The 24,694-nt window shown below is 36.3% G+C and overlaps 1 protein-coding gene across 4 annotated transcripts; it reads left to right on the forward strand.

Moving 5' to 3' along the window:
- The first annotated feature begins 185 nt into the window (after window positions 1–185).
- LOC126970824 (malate synthase-like) lies at window positions 186–24,452 on the forward strand. Of its 4 annotated transcripts, none has more exons than XM_050816955.1 (7): window positions 193–667; window positions 835–1,093; window positions 2,499–2,826; window positions 3,210–3,384; window positions 4,625–4,733; window positions 18,755–19,009; window positions 20,796–24,452. In XM_050816955.1, exons 1-7 carry the CDS (start codon window positions 423–425, stop codon window positions 21,045–21,047), a joined length of 1,623 nt encoding a protein of 540 aa, XP_050672912.1. In that variant the 5' UTR covers window positions 193–422; the 3' UTR covers window positions 21,048–24,452. The 4 variants fall into 4 exon arrangements, with proteins under 4 accessions (XP_050672914.1, XP_050672915.1, XP_050672912.1 ...); XM_050816956.1 differs by having other exon boundaries at window positions 576–725; XM_050816957.1 differs by lacking the exons at window positions 18,755–19,009; window positions 20,796–24,452 and adding an exon at window positions 6,736–7,808 and having other exon boundaries at window positions 186–667.
- Window positions 24,453–24,694: the final 242 nt, after the last annotated feature.

Below are 24,694 nucleotides of genomic sequence, written 5' to 3' on the forward strand. Positions count from 1 at the left end.
TTTCTTCGGACATTACAAAGAAACGTTCACAAATAAAAAAGTTAATAACAGACACCGGTATACACATCTACTTTCCCCTATATATTATTATACTCTTTGCGTCTACTGCCTTCTACTGCGAAACGAATACTGATAAATCGCTATAATATAGACACAAAAGTCATAAGTCGCTAGCGAGTCACCGTCGATTTAAGTCGCTGCGTGTGTACCGGGATTAACGTAGTGTTTGAATTCTCTTTGTATATATTTACCAAATATTACTTTATCCTTGATGTCGATGAACGTGTATTTTGTTAAAATAATAAAATATACCTAAACTGTTTTAATTATTATTTTATTCGTAAACTAGATGGATTTCGATATTTCCTTTATAAGTACTTCGGTTAAATAAGTACTCTGAATTTTTGCAGTGTTAAAGAAAAATGGAATCTCTTGTGCTATTACAATCTCCGGCACCTAAATTAGAAGATATTCAAAGAAAAATATTTTCAACGGAATCAAAAGATTTTTTGACCAAACTGCACAGGGAATTTGATAAGGCGATAGTGGAGCTATACAATAACAGAACTCGTCGAAGAGTTGAACTGAAATCCTTTCAGAATTTAAGAAAATGTAACATTGGTAACAGTGATTCGTGGAAAATTTCGCCTTTACCATCTAGACTCCAGTATGTATTGTATTTGTGAATTGAACATTTGGGGTGCCGCTTCTCATTTAGCACAATGGTATCATTTCGTTTTTATTCACACTTGTCACTCACTGATCAAACAATTTGCTACCTTCTTATTTTATTTAACTGTATTTTCTTCCACTGTATTATAATCCTAATTTTAGGAATCGTCATCTAGATTTAGGTGATGTATCAGCTTCAAACACAGCTCATTTTGTAAATGCTCTCAACTCTGAAGTTCAGGGAATTCAAGTAGATTTTGATGATGGACATTGCCCTACATGGAGAAACCAACTATTAGCATTTAATAATATTAATTTGGTAGTAAATGGAAAACTTGCTGGTGCGCCCATTAGTATCACAACTTGCCCAGTCTTAATGCTGAGGCCTAGAGCATGGAACATGATTGAACATGATATTTTAGTGAGTAATTTTGTTATGTTATTGCTTCTTGTATTTTTATATTTTGGAATTTAAATGTACATTTAATTGACATTTACGGTGAAGAAAAAAATTGTGAGAAGAACTAACCACATAATAGTGATCATATTGAAGTTGATCATCTTGCACTGGGCTTGGGAAAGATGTACCCGGGGTGTATTCACTCAAAATAGGCTCACATCAGATGCAGAAAATAGCCTTTAAATACCTTTAATAACTATTTGTTTTTTATCTTAGATGAGCAATGATACAACCAAGCGGCAAGTGGTGATCCTCACTAATTACATAATTAATAAATTGGAAACAATAAAATTTTTATTTTAACATTGAGTGTGGCACAAGCTTTAATTAAATAGTATATTACCATAAGCACTTTACATCTATTGAAGAAAAATGAATTTTATTCCATAGTTTTTGATCAGTGAATTAAAGTTTTTGTGTATTTAAATTTATTAGTAATATGGCTACATCAAAACTGAGTGATACATGAGTAAAACAATACTTCCTGCTGACTCCCAGTGCTCTTTAAAGTGCAGGGCTGGCCATTATTGCAGTATTGTTCTAATTTCTGGATTGGTATGTCTAGATATCAACCTATCCTGCTCTACTAAATATCACCTTATAACTCCTTCAAAACATCTGTCATATTCTTGTTTTAACATGAATTTGGGAAATAGGTGCCATTCCATTGAAAACTAACAAAAGAAATAAAAAAGATTTATCATTTAAAGTGACAAATTGATTAATAAAACTCCTTTAATATTCTTCTATTATATCTCTTATAGCAGTATGCCTCTAGCCATAGGCCTTCCCTGTCTTTCCACACTGTAGCCAAGCTGAACCCTTCTCCAACATACATATGCTATCCTTGACAGTTTGGCTCCCCAAATTCTGAATTGTCTCCCTCTACTTCTGTTCCGGTTATGAGTGTTTTATAAAATTGTACCACCTGCCTTTCTTAAAATGCAGCATGTGTCCTATCTTTTGCCAATCATTCCTAAAAAGCTGAACCTTTTCCAAAGTGGTAAATGCAAAAAGAAATTTTTTGACATGTTTAAATTTATCTGGTTTCCTTGACATAAGTACATAAATAACACTTTATTTTAGGATTGCCTTTCCTATCCAGCACTTCTGTAATGTTTGCTTGATTCTTTAAATCAATGTTTCTGACTTCTCATGCTTAAAAGAGGATATTATCTTCTATTTTAATATTTATAAAAGTATTTTTCTGTAGTTATTGTGAGAGTTTTGCTCACAGAAGAATGTAGGAATCAGAGACTTCTTTGTTCATATTTCTAGGTCGGGTCCATTATTTTGTTAATTGACTATAATATATTATCTAATAGCCTAGTTATAATAAATAATCAAATATTGGTATATGTTTTAGATTGATGGGAAGGAACCAGCAGGAGCTCTAATAGATTTTGGATTGCTGATGTATCACAATGCGAAAAAGCTCTATGAAGCAAATAGTGGTCCCTATTTTTATTTATCAAAGTTGGAAGGTGCATCTGAGGCAAAGTTATGGAATGATATTTTTGTCTGGACACAAAAAGAGCTTGGCTTACCTCTAGGAATAATTAAAGCATGTGTTTTGATTGAGAACATATTGTCTACTTTTGAACTGGAACAAATATTGTATGAGCTTAGGGAACACTCTCTAGGTCTAAATTGTGGAATATGGGATTACTGTGCCTCCATTATTGCCAAGTTTGGTGAGTGTTCTACTGTTTTGTTGAGTCTGGCCATACATTTTGTTACAAATCACGAATATTTCATTCATTTTTTATGAAGTAATGTAATGTTGCCCACAAAATAAAATAATAAGATAAGGTCATTTGGGTTAGTACCCACACAGTAGTAGTATGCACCTTATCACAATAACTTTTTAATAAATTAATATCTCCAAAACTACAGTTAATCAATATTAATTTGTTCATTTTGAGGTAATTTCATTTCATTTTTAAACTCTTCTAATAATAGAATCCTATCCTATATAAATAGGTATTAGTAATATTTTATAAATTATATCCGTAAAAAGTGCAAGTGAGTGACTATTATTTTGTGTTTAGCTTCTTAATGCAGTAAATGTGTACAGGTGACAAAAAAGAGTTTCTATTGCCTGATAGAAACAAATACGTGAATATGGAGAGGACATTTCTGAAGAGTTACATGAAACTGGTGATCAAAACATGCCACAATCACAATGCTCCAGCCACAGGGGGAATGGCTGCTGCTATGTTGAATCCCAACACACAAGGAAATGATACAGGGTGAGTTATTTATTTATCTCTATATTTAATATCACATACACAGGTGTCACAATCTGGTCATCATATTTTGGTTACTATTTCATATGTAGAACCCTGATTCAACTTCTAGGGTAAATAATCTCCTTATAAAATGAGTTATCTGCCAATCAAAGTCCCGTGGTCCAACCATTTTAGAGTTCATATGGAATACACATATTATATCAACCTCACCATCTGGATGTATGGAATTCCTTGAAACGCGGCTTAAACTTTAGAACAAATTACTTCTGTGGTCTTTTCAAGCAAAGGACTTTTTCTCATATAAATGAATGTCTATACAATTTTTATACTTTGTATCGTGATAGGCCAAGGTTCGAGCCCTGTGGCATATCTCTACATTGGAGCCTTTTGATTGCATACCGCAAATGTCTACAAACTGTTTGCGACTTTTTAAGTAAGAAGTCATTAATTTTAAAGAATTTTCGCAAAGACCATAAAATTTAAGCATGAGTAAAAGGGCACTAAGATCCAAAAGCCCTCGAAAGGTCACAGAAAATAGCCATTGCATCACGGGACTCCTTCTAAAAGTCAAACACGTGTTTAACAAATGCCGCTCCAGCATCAATGGTTAACTTTCCCCTCATAAAACCAATTTGCTTGGAGTGTAGTAGATTATTTACCGTAAAGTGTGAAAGGAATTGATTTAGTATTAGTTTTTCAGAGATTTTTCTAAACGCTGATAGAATTGCTATCGGTCGTTAGTTGTTGGTATCCTCGGTGGATACGTCTTGAAAAGAAAATAAGACGAACTGACAGGATCTATACATTGAAGGAAGTTGCATAGAATTGATACTAAGCACAACGGCGAAAAACGTTGCCTTCGCCCTGTGACATAATAGACTTCAACTGACGACTACTGGTAGACATGGTAAACATAATGAATAGAAAGTGTCATTCAAAATCAGCCAATATTGTTACTTTCGCTATTCTCGTGGAAGAGATAGAGTAGTGGTCGTAAGGGACTTTATTGACGGTCTGTTTGATAAATTGAATAAACAGAGACTCGTTTCTCCTACCAACAAAGCTTATCCAAAGGGTCAAATCCCCGATAGCAAAAATGACGTCCATAAAGTGAATATTAATAATTGACGATTGGATACCATACCCACCACGCTAAACACATAGATGTTGTTGGGTCTAAGCGGACGCGACGCGTCGTGTGAATGGGCTTTTACAGATATTTATTATAATGTCATTACAGCACGAAGAATGTTGTGAACAAAGTATTGGAAGCTAAATTAAGAGAAATAGAAATGGGCATCGACGGGTTCATGGTGTATGATACAAGACTGGTGCCGCATGTCAATGAGGTAATGTCACTTTATATTACACTAGAAACATACAAGATCCATCTCTACTGATATAACATAATATTGTTAAATGCAAATTGTTCTTAATTTTATATACATACGTATAATTTTATGTATATGTCGCAGGGAAATAATAATAACAGAGATTGGGTCAATTCCCTGAGTGATTTGATCAAATCTCGGAGTTTGTTTAAAGAACTACACGATTTTAACATTTCTCTAAACAAATCTAGTGATTTGATCAAATGCCAGGATTGGTTCCGTGAAATGACAATGAGTGATGCGTCTAGAAGAACTTAGGACGTAAAAGCGAGCATCAGACTGAGTCATACCCCCCATTCGTGATTTTTTTGTAATAATATGGGACCCGCGAAACGGGGCTTCTACTTGACCTTTAGAGAATTTTCTCTGAGAGAAAAGTCTGTTTTGAGGTCAGGTTACATTAATTTGATTTTCAAGAGACCTTTTCATGGGAGTGGGGGAGTGAGCCAGGGGACAGATGACATCTCTCTACCTCCCCTTCCCCTCTCACCTCACTCCACCTGCGATACGATACTAAATTCTTACCAAATTATGTCTAAGTCTTACCAAATAAACCTTATAAATACCAAAGAAAATACTTTTTGCCCTTTCACGGAACCAACTCTGGCATTTGGTCAAATCACTAGATTTGTTTCGAGAAATGATAAAATCGTGTTGTTATTTTTACAGCCTCCGAGATTTGACCAAATCACTGTTTTTGATCATATCCCTGCGACATATACATATATAAAAATCAAAATAAAATGAAACTATTAAATAATAAAAATATGATACCTAACTATTCATACAAACTATACAAAGTCACACTAAAATACTAAAAGTCATTTCGATTCGTTAGATTCCAATGTAGGTAGTTACGGAACTGTTAAACATTTAATGGAACGAAGCAAAAACTAATTAGATTTTTAATGTGTTTATTATCCGTAACATTATCCTGTTGTTGTCTTAATCATGCAATTATTTTGTTGCGCACGATAATATAAAGTTTGTTTATTTAATGATGTCATTTATTTATCAAGTGATACGAGTTGAAAATATATGTTTCTACTATCTACTGTTATTGAGTACTATAGTGATAAGTCTGTTTCCGATGTACCTAACTATAACTGGCTTGAAGTTCATAAAGGTCATCGGTTCATAATATATGAACGATATCTGGGCCAACCGCGACCGCTCTGTCATTTACAATTCAGTCAGTTGCCCTTATTGTAATAGTTAGTTGTTTCGATGTTGTTCCTTCACACGCTAAACATGGCTGAAAAGGGACCGTGATAAAAGAATAATATCGTCTCACCTCAGTTTCAAGACCTCTTAGGTGACAAACATAAATGTATCGTAATGATTTATCTTATAATACAGTTGGCTCACTGCTTGGACCCTGACTTGGTGCCAGAGCCTGGGGTCCTACTCCTAAAATCGATATTCGATAAATCGTGGCATTAGTCATGTCGAATCCTACTCTTAGTTACATCGTAATTAATGTCGAAACGATGATGGAACGAACGAAACATTATTCGATATTATCGGTCCTAACCCTACTCTTTGAAAATGTCAGAGACGAATATTCGAATTTCACAAATAATTATCAAACGTCACTTTTACGATAATCTCAACGACACCTTCTATACTGTCGATGCTATTATCGTTTCAAGTTGTATTTGCCATACAATATACATACTTAATAAATATTATTTAAATAATTATATGTGATTAACTATTCAACAGGATTTTTTTACTACTAAGTCATTTAAGTCATTTTGTTGATCGTTTATGCGTAGAAATAATGCAAATGGCCGCCTGATGAGTAGGAAGTCGACGAGAAGGGTTGAGTTACTTTTTTTACATTGTATTATCCGCAACTTTTGTATTATGTATTCAATTTTAAATGGTCATATTATATCCATTACATATTTTCTTAACATTTTTATTATGTGTAAATGATACCAAATTGGTGGTGCAGAGTCTGGCATGGTCCTTAACAGTTGAAACAGTTGCTGCCGGCTACAGTGGTAGGACATGTGCTCTGCACGCGATGTATCTCGTGTACCGCGGGACCGGCGGCAGTCGTCAGGGTCACTACTGCCGCCACAACAACAAGATATAAAACAAGATAGTGGGTTCCAACAGGATTGCCGTGCAATACCTACAGTATATCGTCCACGCTGGATACAGCCGACCAATTACTTAATGTGACTCATAACAATGATTACGTCTTCTTATCTGATCATAAAGTTTTAAATTATACAAGTTGTGTGTTTTATGTGAAGGATAAGCGAGTGCGTGCCAAGAGTCTATGAAAAAGTCTATACTCTATGGCCTAAAAAAGCATTGTTTGCCGTACTATAATGTCGCCAAATAAGCATAGTTATTTTGGTGCATACATACATACATATAAATTTAGTTTAGACATATAAAAATACAAACTATATTTATTTATGGGTCGATCAACTTTTATTGGTCCGACGGTACACGTATCATGTCCCTGAACGATAATTAATAAATATTAAATCATAAAGTGTAAAATTGGTTTTAATTATATTCCTTTTAATATTTTCTAGCATTATTGTGAACAATATTTTACTTGTTTTATTAATTTGTGCGTAGTTTAATGGTTGTCCGAGAGACTAAATGCAATTTTCGAGTACTATCACATTTGTCCCCAAACCACAATACATTAACAAACTTCGCATTACGAAAAACATACTATCACGACCATAAATACCAAATACATTTCTTGTTTCAGTTCATAATTATTGACATCAAAACATACAAACAATTTTTTTTTATTGGATATAATACGATTTTCAGGCATTTTACTTTTGTCCCCATAAATCACCTACATGGCACAGGTCTCACGGACAACCGTAATTTAGTTAATGAACCGAAACACAGGTGGCGCGGTAGACTCCTACAAAAACAAGCCAAACACAATAGTTAACTGTCGGGCTCAAACGCCATTTTGATTTGTATAAAATCACGGCGACAGTCGTCTGAGCGACGTTGACAAAGACGACGAACAAAAGCTGTTCGCAATATCATTAACGATATACCTCCCAGTTCTCCATCCATTTTGCAGGAAATCAATTTACCTCAAGATCAACATGAATCTACTCCACCTCCCTCTTCTCCTGCTGCGTCTTTGAACTCCAGACATAAAAAGAGAGGAAGAAAAAAAATTCGAACCCTAACAAACGCTATAAAAGAAAGATACAAAAATATAAAGAATAGAAAAGAAAAAAATACGGTGAAGAATATATTTGAAAACATTACAAATGCACGGCAAAAGACAAGAATTATAAAGGACAGTTTGGGGTTCATAAAAGGAAATTTCAAGGCAAAGATAACAGGACACAGAGAAGATTCAAAAAATTCAATATTTCTTTTTGAGGGATGACGTATCGAGGAATACCGCTGGAAAAAAAGAAACCGTAACTAGGGGCCAAGAGAAAGTACAAAAATGTTACCTTTTAGGCTCGTTAAAAAATTTATTCAAGGTTTTTAAGGCTGAGAATCCGGGCGTCAAATGTTCATATTTCAATTTTACAAAACACCGGCCCTTCTACATACTTAGACCGACAATAAATGGAAGAGACATGTGCTTTGTAAAACACACACAAATGCCGAACATAAGTTCAAGGCTTTAAGACATAAAGGAGTCATTAATGCAATTGATACTGGCGCACTGATAATGGAAACAGTTTGCAATAGCAATCAAAAAGATTGTATGTATGGAGTCTGTGTTCAGTGTCATGATAAAGAAATAAAAACTAACAGCGAAAATGTTAAAGGCAAAATACAATGGTTGGAATGGGTGCGAGAAGAGGAAATCTATTTGAAAGAAGGGAAACGAATTGAAACTATTAAGAATGTAAAAAAAATGATAGAAGACACGATACAAGATATGCTGGAGAATTTTAAAGGGGATCTGAAAACATTAAAAAAGCATATTTTTAATATGAAAACACAGAACAAGAACTTCCGGCAAAGTGTTGACGAGATTCGACCAAATGAAGCGGTAGTAATATTGGTTGATTTTAGCGAAAACTACAACGCTAGATGTAGTGAAGAAATTCAAGCGCATCATTTTGGTGGATCACGTAACCAAATAACTCTTCACACTGTTGTCGTGTATGTATATGACAGTGATGAAAAGCACAAAGTTTTGTCATTTTGCACTATATCACCGTGTAATATACATCAACCGGCTGCAATATGGGCGCATTTAGACCAGATACTGTAACATATAATTGAAAATTACGGGGACATCGACACTATTCATTATTTCTCTGACGGCCCGTTTTCACAATATCGTCAAAAGGCAAATTTTTATTTGGCTTGCACAAAGACATTTGATTATGGATTTCAAGCTTTCAGCTGGTCATTTTTCGAAGCTGGCCATGGAAAGGGTGCCGCTGATGGGATTGGAGGATATTTAAAACGAGAAGCCGACAAAAAGGTGGCTACTGGAAATGACATTATTGACGCATTTGGCTTTTACACAATTCTTCAAGAATCAAGTAAGATTAAGTTGTTTTACATCACCAAAGAAAATATTGACAACGTCCAGAGATGTATTCCGAATGATCTCATCCCTCTGCCTGGAACCAAAGATGTACACCAAATCTTTTCAAGGATTCGCGGTCAAGTAATGCACAGAAATTTGAGCTGTTTCTGCTCACGAGCATTCTGCGAATGCTTGCATCCAAAGATGTACTTACCTTCACAAGCTGCAAGAAACGCTTCATTCTCTGTCAATACTTGTGAAGACATACCTGAAATCGACAACGTGGTACTGAATCCTGTGATACCTTTTAACTTAAATCTTTGTGAAGACGTTTCTAGCGATGATGACGTACCTCTTTTCAACTTGAATTCTTCAAAACAAGGTGATTTTTCATACACCAATCTGCATGACACTCGACGCGCTAGTATTTACAAGAGAGTATATGGTGAGGATTCTGATGATGAAACCAATACCACCCGGCCATCAGTTTCAGGACAAAATTGTGAATTACCTGGAATCGGAGATTCATCAGTCAATAAAAATGCATCTACTTTTCTGACCGAAAGTATGAATGATAAGAAAGAGGGCAAGGAAAATAAGGCGAAAGCTATGGAGGTCAAACGTAAAGCGGTTTTAGATAACAAAGGAAAAGAGATTGTTCCCAAGAAGAAGATAAAAAGGAATTTCAATAAAAATAATATTAATGAATATAGGACTGAAGAAGAGACTGGAATTATGCCCGAACCATCTAATGACAAAAGTGCTATGGACGAAGTGTATGAAGATGATGAGGACTTCTCAGTAATAAGAGGAAATTTCGGAAAGCTGACTATAAGACCGGCCGAAGATGATTACGTTTTAGTCATGTTTAATGCAAAAAACCTCAAGGTTTATTACGTCGGAAAGATCATTGAAATAGAGGGCAATGACTGTTATGGAGTGTCATTTACGCGGCTTCTGAACAAAGTCAATATGAAGTTCCGGATGCCTTTAGAGCCAGATCTCGCAAGTGTTGAATTGAAGGAAATCAAGATGATTCTAACAGCACCTAAAATTAACGGAACAGAACGCCGAAACTCAACCTTTTGCTTCCCAGTACGAGTTGCTCCTACTATAAACTTACGTTAAGAAATTTTGTTGATTTTCTTTTCAAGCTAGATTTTAACTACGTTTTCATTTAAACAGTTTTAGCTAGAAGGATAGTATTTTTTTATATTATTGTTTTTTAAGAGTTAAAAAGTGTATTCCTAGGTTTAAGTAAGCATTTTTATATAATCTCAAGTAAGTTAATAGAGGTTCTACTGAAAATATTGTGATTCTAGTTAGTAATTTAATGAAGCTCAAAGCAAATTTTGTGATTTAAAGTACATTAATGTTAACATTTGGATCTCAAGAAAAACTTAAGAGAGATTGTCTAAGACTGCAATATAATAGATAAGAGAGTAAACTATTTGACTGATTAGAAAAAGCTGTTTTATTTTGAATTCTAAATGTGGACCCTGAAAACCATATCAAATGTAAGTAAATTAGGTATCTTTATATTGTTTTTCATACAACACAATAATTACCTTCTAATAATATAATATTTCAAGGTTAGATGGTGGTCATTATTGTTTGGACAAACAAATAATGTCCCATGGACAACCAAATATGTCTTCTGGACAACTAAGATGTCCCCATATGAAAATCACATTATACTTCATTCATTCGGTTTTATCGAGAATCAGTTCATTTTAATTTTGTAAAATCAATAATACAATACGTAACAACCTCGCCTTAATAGTTTTTTGTAAAAAAATATCACTACTTCCGCTTAACTTATTTTTTTTTATATTAGAAACATAATTTGGTTGTCCAAAAGACATCATTCGTTTCAATTTTAATAAAAATATTTCGTATTTTGGGTGTACATAGAACAAATATCAAAATATTATTTAATATTTGAAGAATTTGTTTTAATTCTTAAGGGCATTTAACATTTAAAAGTACTACTGTGTAAGTTGTGTCCAAAGGACATTATTTCCCGTGAAAAGATCGGTTAGTGAAGTTAAATCCACAAATGTGTTTAATCAACATCACTGCTGCTTATATAATCGTAATCTACGAAGAATCCTCTTCTAAATGAAATAGTAAAATGCTGAAAATGAAGCAAAAAAAATGGGAGAAAATTATGCTCGGGACCTTTAAAAATTGATTGACCCTTATATAAACCTATTACAATATATAACTATTAATGTCTTGTGTGCTAACTTTATAAAAGATAAGTTTAAACGGTGGTCTCATACAGCAAACAACAATTACTATATTATATATATATATATATTTATATATCTAATAATCTATATCATTATCATCATCCCACTGCTGGGCAAAGACCTCCCCATACATATTTTATAACATACATAATATTTTCATGTTTAAATCATTAGACTAAACATTTTAATATCATCTTAAGACAATAACTTGTTAATAAAATAATTTGCCGAGATGTTGCTCGGTAAATTTTGTCATTTTCAATTTTCCCGCGTTGGCTGTATGGGTGTACCTTTGCCATTCCTTGAAGGTAAATGAAATCACTCACTATAGATATGTTTGTATACAAATTACAATATATTAATACTTTATTTTTTGTTTTAATTAATATTGCCTAGATATAGAAAAAATATTGTATGCGACACATTTTATCTCAATACAGTTGTTAACATGGCGTACTTTCACAGTCTATATCTATGATTCGATAATAAGTGTTTGAATATCGCGCCCGTGAGTGTGCTAAAGCCCCCTTCATAGGCACGCCACTTGGAGCGTTGTTAAAATTTTAACACACTCATCAATAAATTCCCTTTTTAAAAATGAGATTTGATTCGGATGATGAGTTTTATACAACTGCCATAGCGGTTTGTTCGTATTTAAAACACAAAGAAAATGGTGTAAGGACTGCAGTTGAAGAGACCGAATTATACACATACAAATTTAATTAACGAATTGAGCAGGGGGTCTACTCTAATTCAACGAAAAAAAAAAGAATTTAAACAAAAAATCTAGGGGTCTACTCTCTTTGTTCCAATCGAAACTTCGTAAACGAACGAAATTTAAACGATGCTTCGGGAGTGACCCTACTCTATTTTGCTTTCGGACCCATCGACGAAGTTCGGGACAATAGACAATGTTCGTGAACGAATGGTGAACGATTGAAATGAACATTATATTAATCCAACTAATTTGAAGAGTTCTATTTCATTCCAACGTTGGGTAGTAACTTATGACGACCAAAAATGTCTGTATTACAGACGCAATGTAAACATGTCAATTTAGTACTTAAGGTTTTTTTTTTAGAATTCTTTAAAAAGTTTTCTAAAAAGAGTTCTCAATTATGGTGCTAATAAATGATCTCGATCTCGACCTAGCGATACGTCATATTTAGCGTACCCCGGTTACAAAATTGAGCACAATTTTTTGCCTCATGCCGGGGTATGTGTGTACGTTAGGGAGGATATCTGCTGTCGCCGTCTCGGCAATTTTGAGGGTAGGGACCTGTCCACTCTCTGGCTCCGCGTAGATTTAGAGGACCGCGTCCGCATCTATGCGTGTGTCTACAGGTCCCATAGTGGTAACGCAGAAACCGATCATCTCATGGGCTGCGTTCAAGCGGCAATTGACGACGTGCTTGCACAGATCCCCTCCGCTGAAATCGTAGTCTTGGGTGATTTCAACGGGCACAATGCCGAATGGCTTGGATCACGTACCACAGACTACGCAGGGCGATCTGTGCATAATTTTGCATTGGCGTACGATCTGTCCCAATTGGTAGAGTCGCCAACGCGGCTCCCGGATGTGGATAGCCACATGCCGTCCTTATTAGATCTTCTGCTGACTACACATCCCGATGGTTACCAGGTCATTGTCGACGCCCCTCTTGGAACGTCCGACCATTGTCTGGTCAGGAGTGTAGTGCCTATACGACGCCCACGTCGCAGACCACCAGCGACCCGCCGCGTTTGGCACTACAAGTCAGCAGATTGGGATAGGATGCGTTCCTTTTTTGCATCCTACCCTTGGAGCAGAGTTTGTTTCCCTTCGGATGATCCTAGTGCCTGCGCCGTTGCAGTAGCCGATGTGATACTACAGGGCATGGATATTTTTATACCAAGCTCTGTAGTACCGATCGGTGGCAGATCACAGCCCTGGTTCGATGCGTCAGTTAAAGCAGCATCTGACTGCAAAAAACAGGCGTATCGAACTTGGGTTGCGGCGCTGGGCACAAAGGATCCGAACTGCATAGTTCTAAAGAGGAAATACAACCGTGCTTCCAGATTTTTTAAGCGGCAAATCGCCCGTGCAAAGTCAAAACACGTCGTCAAAATCGGCGAGCAGCTTTCCAGTTACCCGACCGGAACACGCAAGTTTTGGTCGTTGTCGAAAGCTGCTCTTGGTAACTTCAGCCAGCCGTCCATGCCGCCGTTGCACATGAGGAATGACACCCTGGCCCATACGGCAAAAGAGAAAGCCGATCTCCTGTGCGCTCTTTTCGCCTCCAACTCGACTCTTGACGACAACGGAAAAACACCGCCGACCATCCCGCGGTGTCAGAGCTCTATGCCTGAAGTACAGTTCAGACAGAAAACTGTTAGGCGAGCTCTGTTTTCGTTGGACGTCAGGAAGTCGAGCGGGCCGGATGGTATTTCTCCAATCGTGCTTAGAACGTGTGCCCCTGAGTTGACGCCGGTGCTAACGCGTTTATTCCGGCACTCTTATTCCAATGGCGTAGTCCCTGACTCATGGAAGTCAGCCCTTGTCCATCCGATCCAAAAAAAAGGAGACAGTTCGGATCCGGCAAACTACAGGCCTATTGCTATTACCTCCCTGCTCTCCAAAATCATGGAGAGCATAATTAGCCGTCAGCTGTTGGTATACCTAGAGGGTCACCAGTTGATCAACGACCGACAATACGGGTTTCGCCATGGTCGGCCGGCAGGTGATCTTCTGGTATACCTAACACATAGATGGGCTGCGGCTATTGAAAGCAAGGGGGAAGGCCTGGCAGTTAGCCTGGATATAGCGAAGGCCTTTAATCGTGTATGGCATAAGGCGCTCCTCTCTAAACTTCCATCATTTGGGCTTCCCGAGAGCTTGTGCAAGTGGACCTCCAGCTTCCTCACTGGGCGCAGCAAACAGGTCGTTGTCGACGGACATTGCTCGAACCCGAAGCCCGTGAATGCTGGAGTGCCCCAAGGCTGTGTGCTATCTCCTACGCTGTTTCTTCTGCATATCAATGATATGTTGGACACCTCCAACATTCATTGCTATGCAGATGACAGCACTGGTGATGCCGTATACACGGGCCAAGCACGTCTCTCTCGGGAAATCGTCGACCAGTGCCGGGAGAAACTTGTGTCTTCTATCGAGTCCTCTCTTGAGAAGGTCGCGGAATGGGGTTAATTGAACCTTGTCCAATTAAACCCCCAGAAGACTCAAGTTTGCGCGTTTACCACTAAAAAAACCCCATTTGTCGCATCACCGCTCTTCGACAACACTTCCCTAAAAGCCTCGCCTAGTATCGGAATACTGGGTCTAGAGATCTCGAGCGATTGCCAATTCCGTGGCCATCTGGAGGGCAAAGCCAAATTGGCTTCAAAGAAACTGGGCGTCATTAATAGAGCACGGCAATACTTCAAGCCGGCCCACATTCTAGCGCTGTACAAAGCGCAGGTCCGGCCACACATGGAGTATTGCTGTCATCTCTGGTCTGGCGCACCCCAGTATCAGCTCGATCCATTTGACCGCGTGCAACGCAGAGCAGCGCGAATTGTCGGGGACCCAGTACTCTGTGAACGGCTGGATCACTTGGCGTTGCGTAGTGAAGTCGCTTCATTGTGTGTCTTCTACCGCATTTATCACGGGGAGTGTTCCGAAGAGCTGTTTTACCTAATTCCTGCCGCCGAATTCCACCTTCGCTCGACACGCCACAAGTTAGGATATCATCCTCACCATCTGGATGTGTGGCGGTCCTCCACAGTGCCGTTTACAAGGAGCTTTCTTCCACGTACTACAAAGCTGTGGAATGAACTTCCTTGTGCGGTGTTTCCGGGACGATACGACATGGGTACCTTCAAAAAAAGCGCGTACACCTTCCTTAAAGGCCGGCAAAGCTCCTGTGATTCCTCTGGTGTTGCAAGAGAGTATGGGCGGCGGTGATCACTTAACAACAGGTGACCCGTACGCTCGTTTGTCCTCCTATTCCATAAAAATAAAAATAAATCTTTTATAGTACTTTGATTAGTAGTAGGTATCGCCATTGCGAGGTAACACACTTCGCAATCGCGATACCTACTCATTCTATCAGAAAGTTTCAAGTAAATATCAGTTATATATTTATTTGCTTTTTTTTCACTTAAAGAATTCCCTCTACATATTACCATCCTTTTATAGGTACATTTTTTACTGCTGCACATATAATGATGAAGCTATGCTTTTTATTTTATATGTCTGAGTATGTGTGAGTGTATGTTTTAATAAAATAAAATAAAAAATTATTTTTGTTCTTTCATTAATAACAAAAATGAAATTTATTTGAAAGATAGGAATACCACTACCTACTGTTAGGAAGGAATAAATAAGATAGTTCTATCTTTATCCTTTCTAACAGTTGTACTAATGCAGTTCATGCCCTTCGACCTGCCCGTAGAGCTTGACGTGAAGACGCAGCTGATTAAGAGGGAACCCGCCTGCTTCATTCACATTGGAATTCATCCTCGGGAATATTAATACCACCCTTGATACATAAGTTATGTAAAACATAGCATGTTATAATTTTTTTTATTCTGTAATTTCCTTTGTAGGAAATTACAAAATTTGTACTCTAAGTCGGGAATTTCAATAATATTAAATTGATTGCATAAGCGGCGTTGGTTTCTTCAATGTTCTTAATGTTTTTCACGTAGAGCAAGCTCATTTGCAACAAAAGACACACTTCGTCGATGTGTCCGAACACATAATAGAGTAGGGTCACTATCGAAGCTTCGTTTAAATTTCGTTCGTTTAGGAAGTTTCGATTCGGACAAAGAGAGTAGACCCCCAGGACCGAGTGATTGGCGCAATTATAGAATAAGAACTTCTTAATGATTGTATTTTCTTTTCAATTATGTCAATCGTTGTGTGGGACTTTCGTTTTATAAAATTCCAATAATTCCGCAAAAGCTTCGCCTTTATTTGTTTATTGTGATAATCCTTGCATGTATTTTGCCACAAACCATGTAATTCTCTAAATTTCGAAATAAACTCCCGATTACTCATTACTCATCATTATGAAGCAAGGAATATAATACTCTTTGACGATGCAGTGTGCAACCGTGCGTATTATCCAACAACTCGAAACGGTATGCAGGGGTGGGACAGACGCCTTATAGTAACGTTTTCAGAAGACTGTAGTGGTATCTGTTAGGTGGCCCGAAAATGAATGCTTTGTCAGCTTTCACTCGCTTTGAAACCTTTCAAATTTTTTTTATTTGTGTCACTGCCCACTGGTCTGTGGCTCTCGTGTTCCATTTTGCATATTTACACTACTAAATCTATCCTTTATGTTCTATGTTGTGACAAAATTAAATAACTAACTCTACGCGCAATTTCAACGTGGTAAATAATTGCAATAAGTACCTAGATTAAAAAGTAGAGTTAGTTATTTAATTGCGTCACAACAAAATGAATTTTATAATTTCGAGCTTATATATAGTTATTTTTATGTCGCTAGTTTTCAAATAGACAGCCCATAATGCGTAGAGAGGGCTCTCTTTTCCCTATATATTATTATACTCTTTGGCGGTATGAGACAAGTGGCGCGCGGGACAAACGGCTCGGCGCGATGGCATGGCGCGATGTACCGCCTGCTCCTCACACTCACGACCATGCTACACCGATCGGACGAGCCAAGCCAATTGGCGTATAGCACTATCAATTTGAGCACCCTCAAAAACCATGAAAACGACACCCGTAACGAAAAAGTTAAAAATGTTTGCAGGCGCCATCTTGAATTTTCATTTTGACAGCACTAGCTGGTATTGGTTTTTACACCCACGAAAACCATGACAAAACACGTGTAGGTATATACATATTTGTCTAAAATAAATAAATATAAAAAAAAACATCCTCGAAAACCAAACCACACTCATAAAAAAAAATTGATAGGAAATATTGCAGCCGCCATCTATATTTAACAATATGAATTATTTTAACGGATTTATTACAATCGATCTCACGGACTTGTAATTCGAATACCTACTACCTAATTATAATAATAAAATAATAATAAATCATTCTTAAATACTATACTATTTTATAGTTTAAAAAACGAAAACCGGAGTTTTGATGGAACCGAATTCAAACAGCTGTATAACATGCAATACGCTGGCATTTATAAAAAAAAATATCGCTGAAACAAATAACGTGACACTCGACTCGTATTGACCGCGAAAACCGTGTCTGCTGTAATACAGTGCAATTTTAATGCACTGTATTACAGTAGACATAAAAAAAGAGGAAAAAAAACAACGATTAAACTTAATTCTAACAATTTGATAAAAACAACAATGAATAAAATACTATGAACTAGCTGACCCAGCAGATAATGTTCTGTCAATAGAAAAAAAAAAAGTTTTCTTTAATAATGTAGTCTTAAGCTATCGCAAATGTGTAATCAAAGTTAATGAGTTAATAATGAAACAAAAACGTACTTTTGGATGATTTTATAATATTGTGTAGTAAAAAAATGATAAGGATACTATCATATTTATGTAAACAACATTTACATTACTGCTTTATAATTAAGATTTTTTTTAAGTTTTAAAAGGTATATAGTATATATCTACCTATATAAGATATACAATTCCACCATACATAATTTTGTAATATCTCAAAGGGTTTAGACAGCCTTTTTGTTAAAAGCTCCCAGATGGCTTTTTTTATTTCAACATGTCCAACAAGGACTTTTTTTTATAATATCTAATGATGAGAATTTTTTACAATGTTAAATTTATAAATGACATTACAACATAATAATATGGCAATTTGACAATAGTGTTTATCATTAATTATTAACGGCGCAAATTTGACCAGGAATCTATTTGAAAAGTTATTGGTTACACTATATGGGAATGAGAAAACTGGGCCGACATTTGAAGAATCCTCTACCCAAAATATAGTAATAGTATGTACTTACGTAGTTATTTACAATTTGATCTCTATGTTTAATTTTCATGTCAAAGTTTGGGAATGTACACCTGGTCAGGACACTCAATTTGTATTTCTTCTATACCATTGAAGCATAATCCCAATCAATGCTCGTAACGTACCAGTTATAGAAAATATAAAAAAGTATTGTCAGCAGATTAGCGAAAAATAAAATCAAATATTTTGTGGTCCAGGTGGGAGTGGAATCAGTTTAAAAAAAGAAATAGAACTAATTCCTTAATACTCATTTCAGCTCTGGAAGAAAAGCAGTACAACGCCAAATCAAATAGATCGAAAATTGACCGATGTAATTACCGCGCAGGAACTGTTGACGATACCCAGCGGCGGAGTGACGCTCCAAGGTCTGAAGCACAACGTGGCTGTCTCCATACTGTTCATATACTACTGGCTGGCTGGAGTCGGTCACTTCTTCTATAGTGGTAACGTGGAAGACTCCGCCACCGCCGAGATTTCGAGGGCACAAGTATGGCAGTGGATCAGATTTTCGGTAGGGTTCCTTTGAGAACTTATTTTTTTTACTAATAAATTATTATAAATATCAAATATTAAAAGCAAACACTTTTAATTAAACGAAAAGTTATATAAAATGTAATAAAACAGTATATATAACACGCACTTTGCCATAAATATAATTAAAACGAAATATATATAAAATTTACCATACCAAATGTCAAAAATGTTGATTGCAAGTGTTTTGTTAAACGGAGAGGTGATAAAATCGGTGGAATCTGCTAAATTTTTTGGCATTACTCTGGATTCAAAATTACAATGGGGCCCCCATATTGAAGGATTGGCGAACAGACTGAGTTCTGCAGCATACGCGGTTAAAAAAATTAGACAATTAACTGACATAGATACGGCGCGACTAGTATACTTTAGTTACTTCCATAGTATTATGTCCTATGGTATATTGCTGTGGGGCAACGCTGCCGATATTAATACAATATTTGTGCTGCAGAAGAGGGCTGTTCACGCTATTTATAACATAGGTCCTAAGGAATCATTGAGAGCAAAATTCAAAGAAATTAACATCTTGACTGTTGCTTCTCAATATATTCTTGATAATGTAATGTATGTTCATAGGCACGTAAGTGAATTTGCGAGAAACTGTCATAACCATAATGTTAACACCAGGAACAGACATAAGCTTAAATGCGTACTACTCGGCTAAGTCGAGTTAGCAAGTCTTTTGTGGGGCGATGTATATGCTTTTACAACAAGATCCCAGAAAATGTTCAAAACAAAAGTATTACGCTATTCAAAAGAATTGTTAAAAAACGTTTGTGTGGTACAGGTTACTCTAACACAAATGACTTTCTTAATGATACCACAGATTGGGAATGGAGCGACCGCCCTCAGGCTATTAAATAATAAGTTTAATTGTACAATGTTACTTTGTAAATGTTACTCTAATTGTAAAACATATTTTTGATGAAAAAAAAGCCCGCTGAGTTTGTTGCGCCCATTCTTCTCAGGCCTGAGGCATTCATTTTGGAATGGGTGGTAGTTTTTGGACTTTCAATAAGTGATTTCACATCTTATTTTGAATAAAAATATTTGAATTTAGATTGACTTGCAACAAATCATAATTATTAGTTTTATGTGTTGTGTATGTGTGTAATATAAGAATATACAATAAACAATAAGCACTTTGAACTTTGATTACGATTTCGCATATTTGATGCAATATCAAAACAAATCAGATTCACTTAATATGATCAAAAAATAACACGTTGGAACATTTTACTGTTTACCACCGCCTGAAGGAGTGGCAAGAAACTTATAACCACTCAATCAATATTTACAGCTTCACCTTTTTACTAATTATTTTGATTGCAATCTTTGTAAAGCGATGCAATACTCAAACGTCATGTCAACACAAAAAATATATTTTAAAACTATAACTATGTTTGTATTATTAATCTTAAAATTAAAAACATGAAGAAGCTTCCTGATGACAGGACCATCCAGCCGCCACGAGCATGACGCATGGACCAGCCATCGCCTCCCTTGACCATATTTTAGAACGAACCATCGCGCCCATTACTATAATGAACAGTTAACTTCAAGCACGATGTAGAATGTAAAGCAGCCGAAACGTGAAATTAATAAATCCTTAACGTTATTTTCGTGATAATTAAAATTTATCAAATTATAATACGCACTCATTAGTTTGCACACGTTTTAATCATTAACTCGAGGTCTTGTGTGTTAATAATATTATACAATTTATAATAAACCTATTATCATAAATAATAACATTTGGTTTGTAGGTGCCGCTCGAGGACGATCCCAGTAAAGTGGTATCAGTGAAGCTGGTTAAGAAGACCGCGGCCGACTTCATCTCTCACGCACACAAGAGTGTGTGTCGCTCCACCGCTGAACGCAAGAGACTCTCGGCCGCGCACCACATGGGCCTGGAGCTGTTCCTGGCGCGGGAGCCGCCGGAGTTCATCACGACCTACCTCAGTGACAGCCATAAGTTTAGAACCTTGCATAACAAGGCGCTTCTGAGTAACTTGTAGGAACACACGATAAATATAAATAAATTACAGAAAGGACTCGACTGACTCTACCCCGGCTGTGACCTCGTAACCCGTAGACGACTAGTAACACGACACATTAGGTACACAGATGTTGTATAAAACTACTGTCATTTTTTTCATACAGCTCATTCGGAAGGCAGTTTTCCTCAAAGAAGAATGAGCAAGAAACCATAAGGTTGCTCTTTTCAAAACAGATTAGGTGTTACGAGTTCTTATTTTTAACGCAATTTACAAATCATTTCAATTGCAATATATGCAAAGTGACACACAAAAATACTCAAACATCAAAAACAGAAAGTCTTAGGGCTGTTTACAATATTCAGTTTATCTCCGGTTCTGGCCTACTTGAGATAAAAATCGTAACTATCGTTGACTTTTCTGTCCCAATAAACTTATCGACGGAAACTCACAATATCCGTACATGCTGTCTGTCATTGGGAAGACGTATAATATTAGCTTACGAGCGATAAAAGTAAGGCGATAAGAATGACTTATTGGGTATATTGGGACAGCTTCAGATTATTGACAGCTAATTACTGACAATAGAAAGTACTAATTTATCTCTTTCTGTAGATAGTATATTGGGAACGGCCGTAAAAAAGTAAATTAATAATTATAAACACAGGAGTTATTGAGTGCAGTAGATCCATCAATCAATAAAGGCACAGTAGCCAGTAGCAATCCTTTACGACATGTCGTGATCATTATCTGACCAATTACGATGTGTTGTGATCGTTACCGGACCAATGAGCGTTCAGAACCCCGCGAACTCCTCTCACCTCAGGTGGTTGATTGTGTTGACAGTGAATATGGAGTCTACTGCGTTATATAGTTGATGACTCCGAGTTACACTATTTTTAAAACTCGTTGACTTGGCGTTTGTTCATGACAACATACTACGAACAAAAATAATAATGGAATCTTTGAATTTTTTTTTAGATTTTATGCAGCCCTGATAACCTTAGTTTGCAATTATAAGAATAATTTATTTAAATCGATCTTTTTACAATGCATTTGTCAATCGAAAAAGATCGATTGTATTGTATTGCATTGAAGCAAGCTTATATATAAGTATGAGTAAATTATGATTGCCATTGAATCACCACACTAGTCGGAGACTGTGTCGTGGGATCAAATAAAGATATGATTAACAGTAAACCATTATCTTGGTAGTCATCATTGGCATTACTATTACTAATTTTGAAGACACTATATACATACAACTGTAAAATAATAATAATTATTCGTTTGTTTTATCTAATATTTAAGGAAATATCATTCTAAATTAATATTTTCTTTAGTTTCCATCTCTAATCAAAAGCACAATATCTCTCTGTCACTCCCATCTAAAGCGTTAGTTCGATGTATTACTGATCCTAATCGAAGATTGGAGGGTAGCTAAAGATTTTGATTTACTAACGGTTTGTGGCCTAGATATTATTTTTACATTCCAAATATTGAACGTGATACGTAAATTATAACTATTCTTTGTTTGTTATATTAATTATTCCAAAGACGAATTACCTGAGTAAACCAAAGTGTGACTAAAATTAAGATACATTTATTACTTTAAGAGATTATACCTTATATTATTACTTGATGTGCGTGACATTCGCACGTTCTGACCCCGAAGTAATCATAATAATAAAATATTTTATTAGCAGCTAAAAATTTACCAAAATACAATAATACTTACTTAAAAATAAATATAAACATAATAAGCTAAAACTACATTAACATCAGCTGCAAATAGTCACAAGCTCGGCATATGCTGACACACATATTAAGTATGTCCAGCGCCGATCTTCCGCTTGAGCCACTCTAAGTACTGTCCATTGTGAAAATTATACTTTAATTAGCATCCGGTTCTCTCTTGATGGTATACTTCAGTATCAAATTGTCTTTGAGTCATTGAGTCGGTTCAGTCTTAATAATTTCATTCTAATATTGAAGTGTGCGAGCGAGAGAGACGATGGGCAGAATATTTAATGTTGAATGACGTTAGACATTACGTGGCATGTACACACACACAGCGAGTCGATTAATAAATAGGAACAGTGAAGTGTGTCTTGGTCTGACAGATGTAGGAATGTGTAGTAAAGAAATATTGTTAACAAACAATATAATTATATTAGTAATTGATAGTTGTGATACCGACGATAGTTATATAATACGTTATGTAAGTGTTACAGCCTTATTTTTGGGTTATCTTTTAAGGTGGACTGTATTGTATAATGTATACACTCACCGGTACGCATACTTGGCCTCACACGAATATTGCGATATTCAGTATATTTTAATCTTCTTAATTTTTTAAAGTCTAGAAAAGGTAACAATGAGTTTTTACATGTTTAGAAAAGTTTTAATAAAATAAACAATTATTAAAGTGATTGACATAACGTTTTTTGTTCCAAAATAATTGCGTACTACAACCTACTTGCCTATTGCAACTTTTCCATTCGCCTTCTGATCGTTCTCTCGCTTACGTTAATATTTCTTACAATTTGGAGTCGCTGTAATAAGTATCTCAACAGCTGTAAGACGGCGGTTTCTCAATAAATGGATAAAATGGTCATCTCGATCAGACGTGCACCTTAGACCCCAGTGGCCGGTGTCCGCGAGTAGCTTTCAGTTCAGAGGGGGACCGCGGATTCTCGTCAGCCTTCTTGAAGAACTGCTTGACGATCTTCTTGCCACCGCATCGCGAATCTTCTGGTTGTTTTGACATCTCTCCTGCTTGCATTCAGACCCAGTGCGTCGGATATGGCCCTGGTGTCAGATTCTCTCAATCCAAGGGTAGTTTTCCCACAATGCTAGACATGATGCAGTCTCAGATATTCTTCTGGGTACCTGAGCTCTGGACTCTACTCCGTCTTTGTGTGACGTATGTCCTTGATAGCGTTTCAAGGCATACCGCCCAGCAGTCACCTCACACTGAGTCAACCCCTGTCGGACCAGTGCTACAACTTGTGCGACCTGTTCTGGTTTTAATGGCATTTTTAATTGTTGATAAACACTTTGAATGTTAATCACAGCTCCGAAACCCGAAATCCGATTAATTCACAACTGAAATCCTTATTGAAAAACACAAAAATACTAAATTTGTTGTTAATAGCTCAAATGACTCCCCTTGAATAAATTTAAAAAAAATCTTGCAAACGCAACTTAAATTTAATGAATTTCTCTTTCCCTTTGAGTTATAAGTTGTTAACCTACCTTCATAAATAACAATCCTTGAAAACAGTTACAATTGTTGTTATCCTGAAATTAGTGCTTCTCCAAGAATCCGTTTCGCTGAGTGGATTAATTGTTCATATATTATTATTATAGTTTATATCTACTATTAGTGGGTAACTTACGTAAATTAAAATGTTACAAATATAACAGTGTTTTACCATAAAAATATCCTTTTTTATTTCTAGTGTTACTCAGGTTACATAACATACATATAACAGATTTAACAATAACTTACAGTTTACACAGTGGGAGCTTTCTGCCTCGTGGATACCGCAGCGCCATCTTTTCTGTCGTCAAGTAGTAATGTGCCAGCACTATTTGTTACGGTGTGAAGGGCGCCCTAGCTCGTCATATTACTGGCCAACTGAGACTTAATATCTTGTCTCAAG

This window comes from Leptidea sinapis, chromosome 22 (assembly GCF_905404315.1).
Source record: "Leptidea sinapis chromosome 22, ilLepSina1.1, whole genome shotgun sequence".
Classification (NCBI taxonomy): Eukaryota; Metazoa; Arthropoda; class Insecta; order Lepidoptera; family Pieridae; genus Leptidea; species Leptidea sinapis.

What these genes read in the sequence shown, in the direction of transcription:
- LOC126970824 (XM_050816955.1), top strand. Translation starts at nt 423, where the DNA reads ATGGAATCTCTTGTGCTATTACAATCTCCGGCACCTAAATTAGAAGAT. An exon ending in ACACAAGGAAATGATACAGG is followed by an intron (nt 3,385 to 4,624) that starts GTGAGTTATTTA and finishes ATGTCATTACAG; the next exon opens with CACGAAGAATGTTGTGAACA. An exon ending in GGCAGTGGATCAGATTTTCG is followed by an intron (nt 19,010 to 20,795) that starts GTAGGGTTCCTT and finishes TTTGGTTTGTAG; the next exon opens with GTGCCGCTCGAGGACGATCC.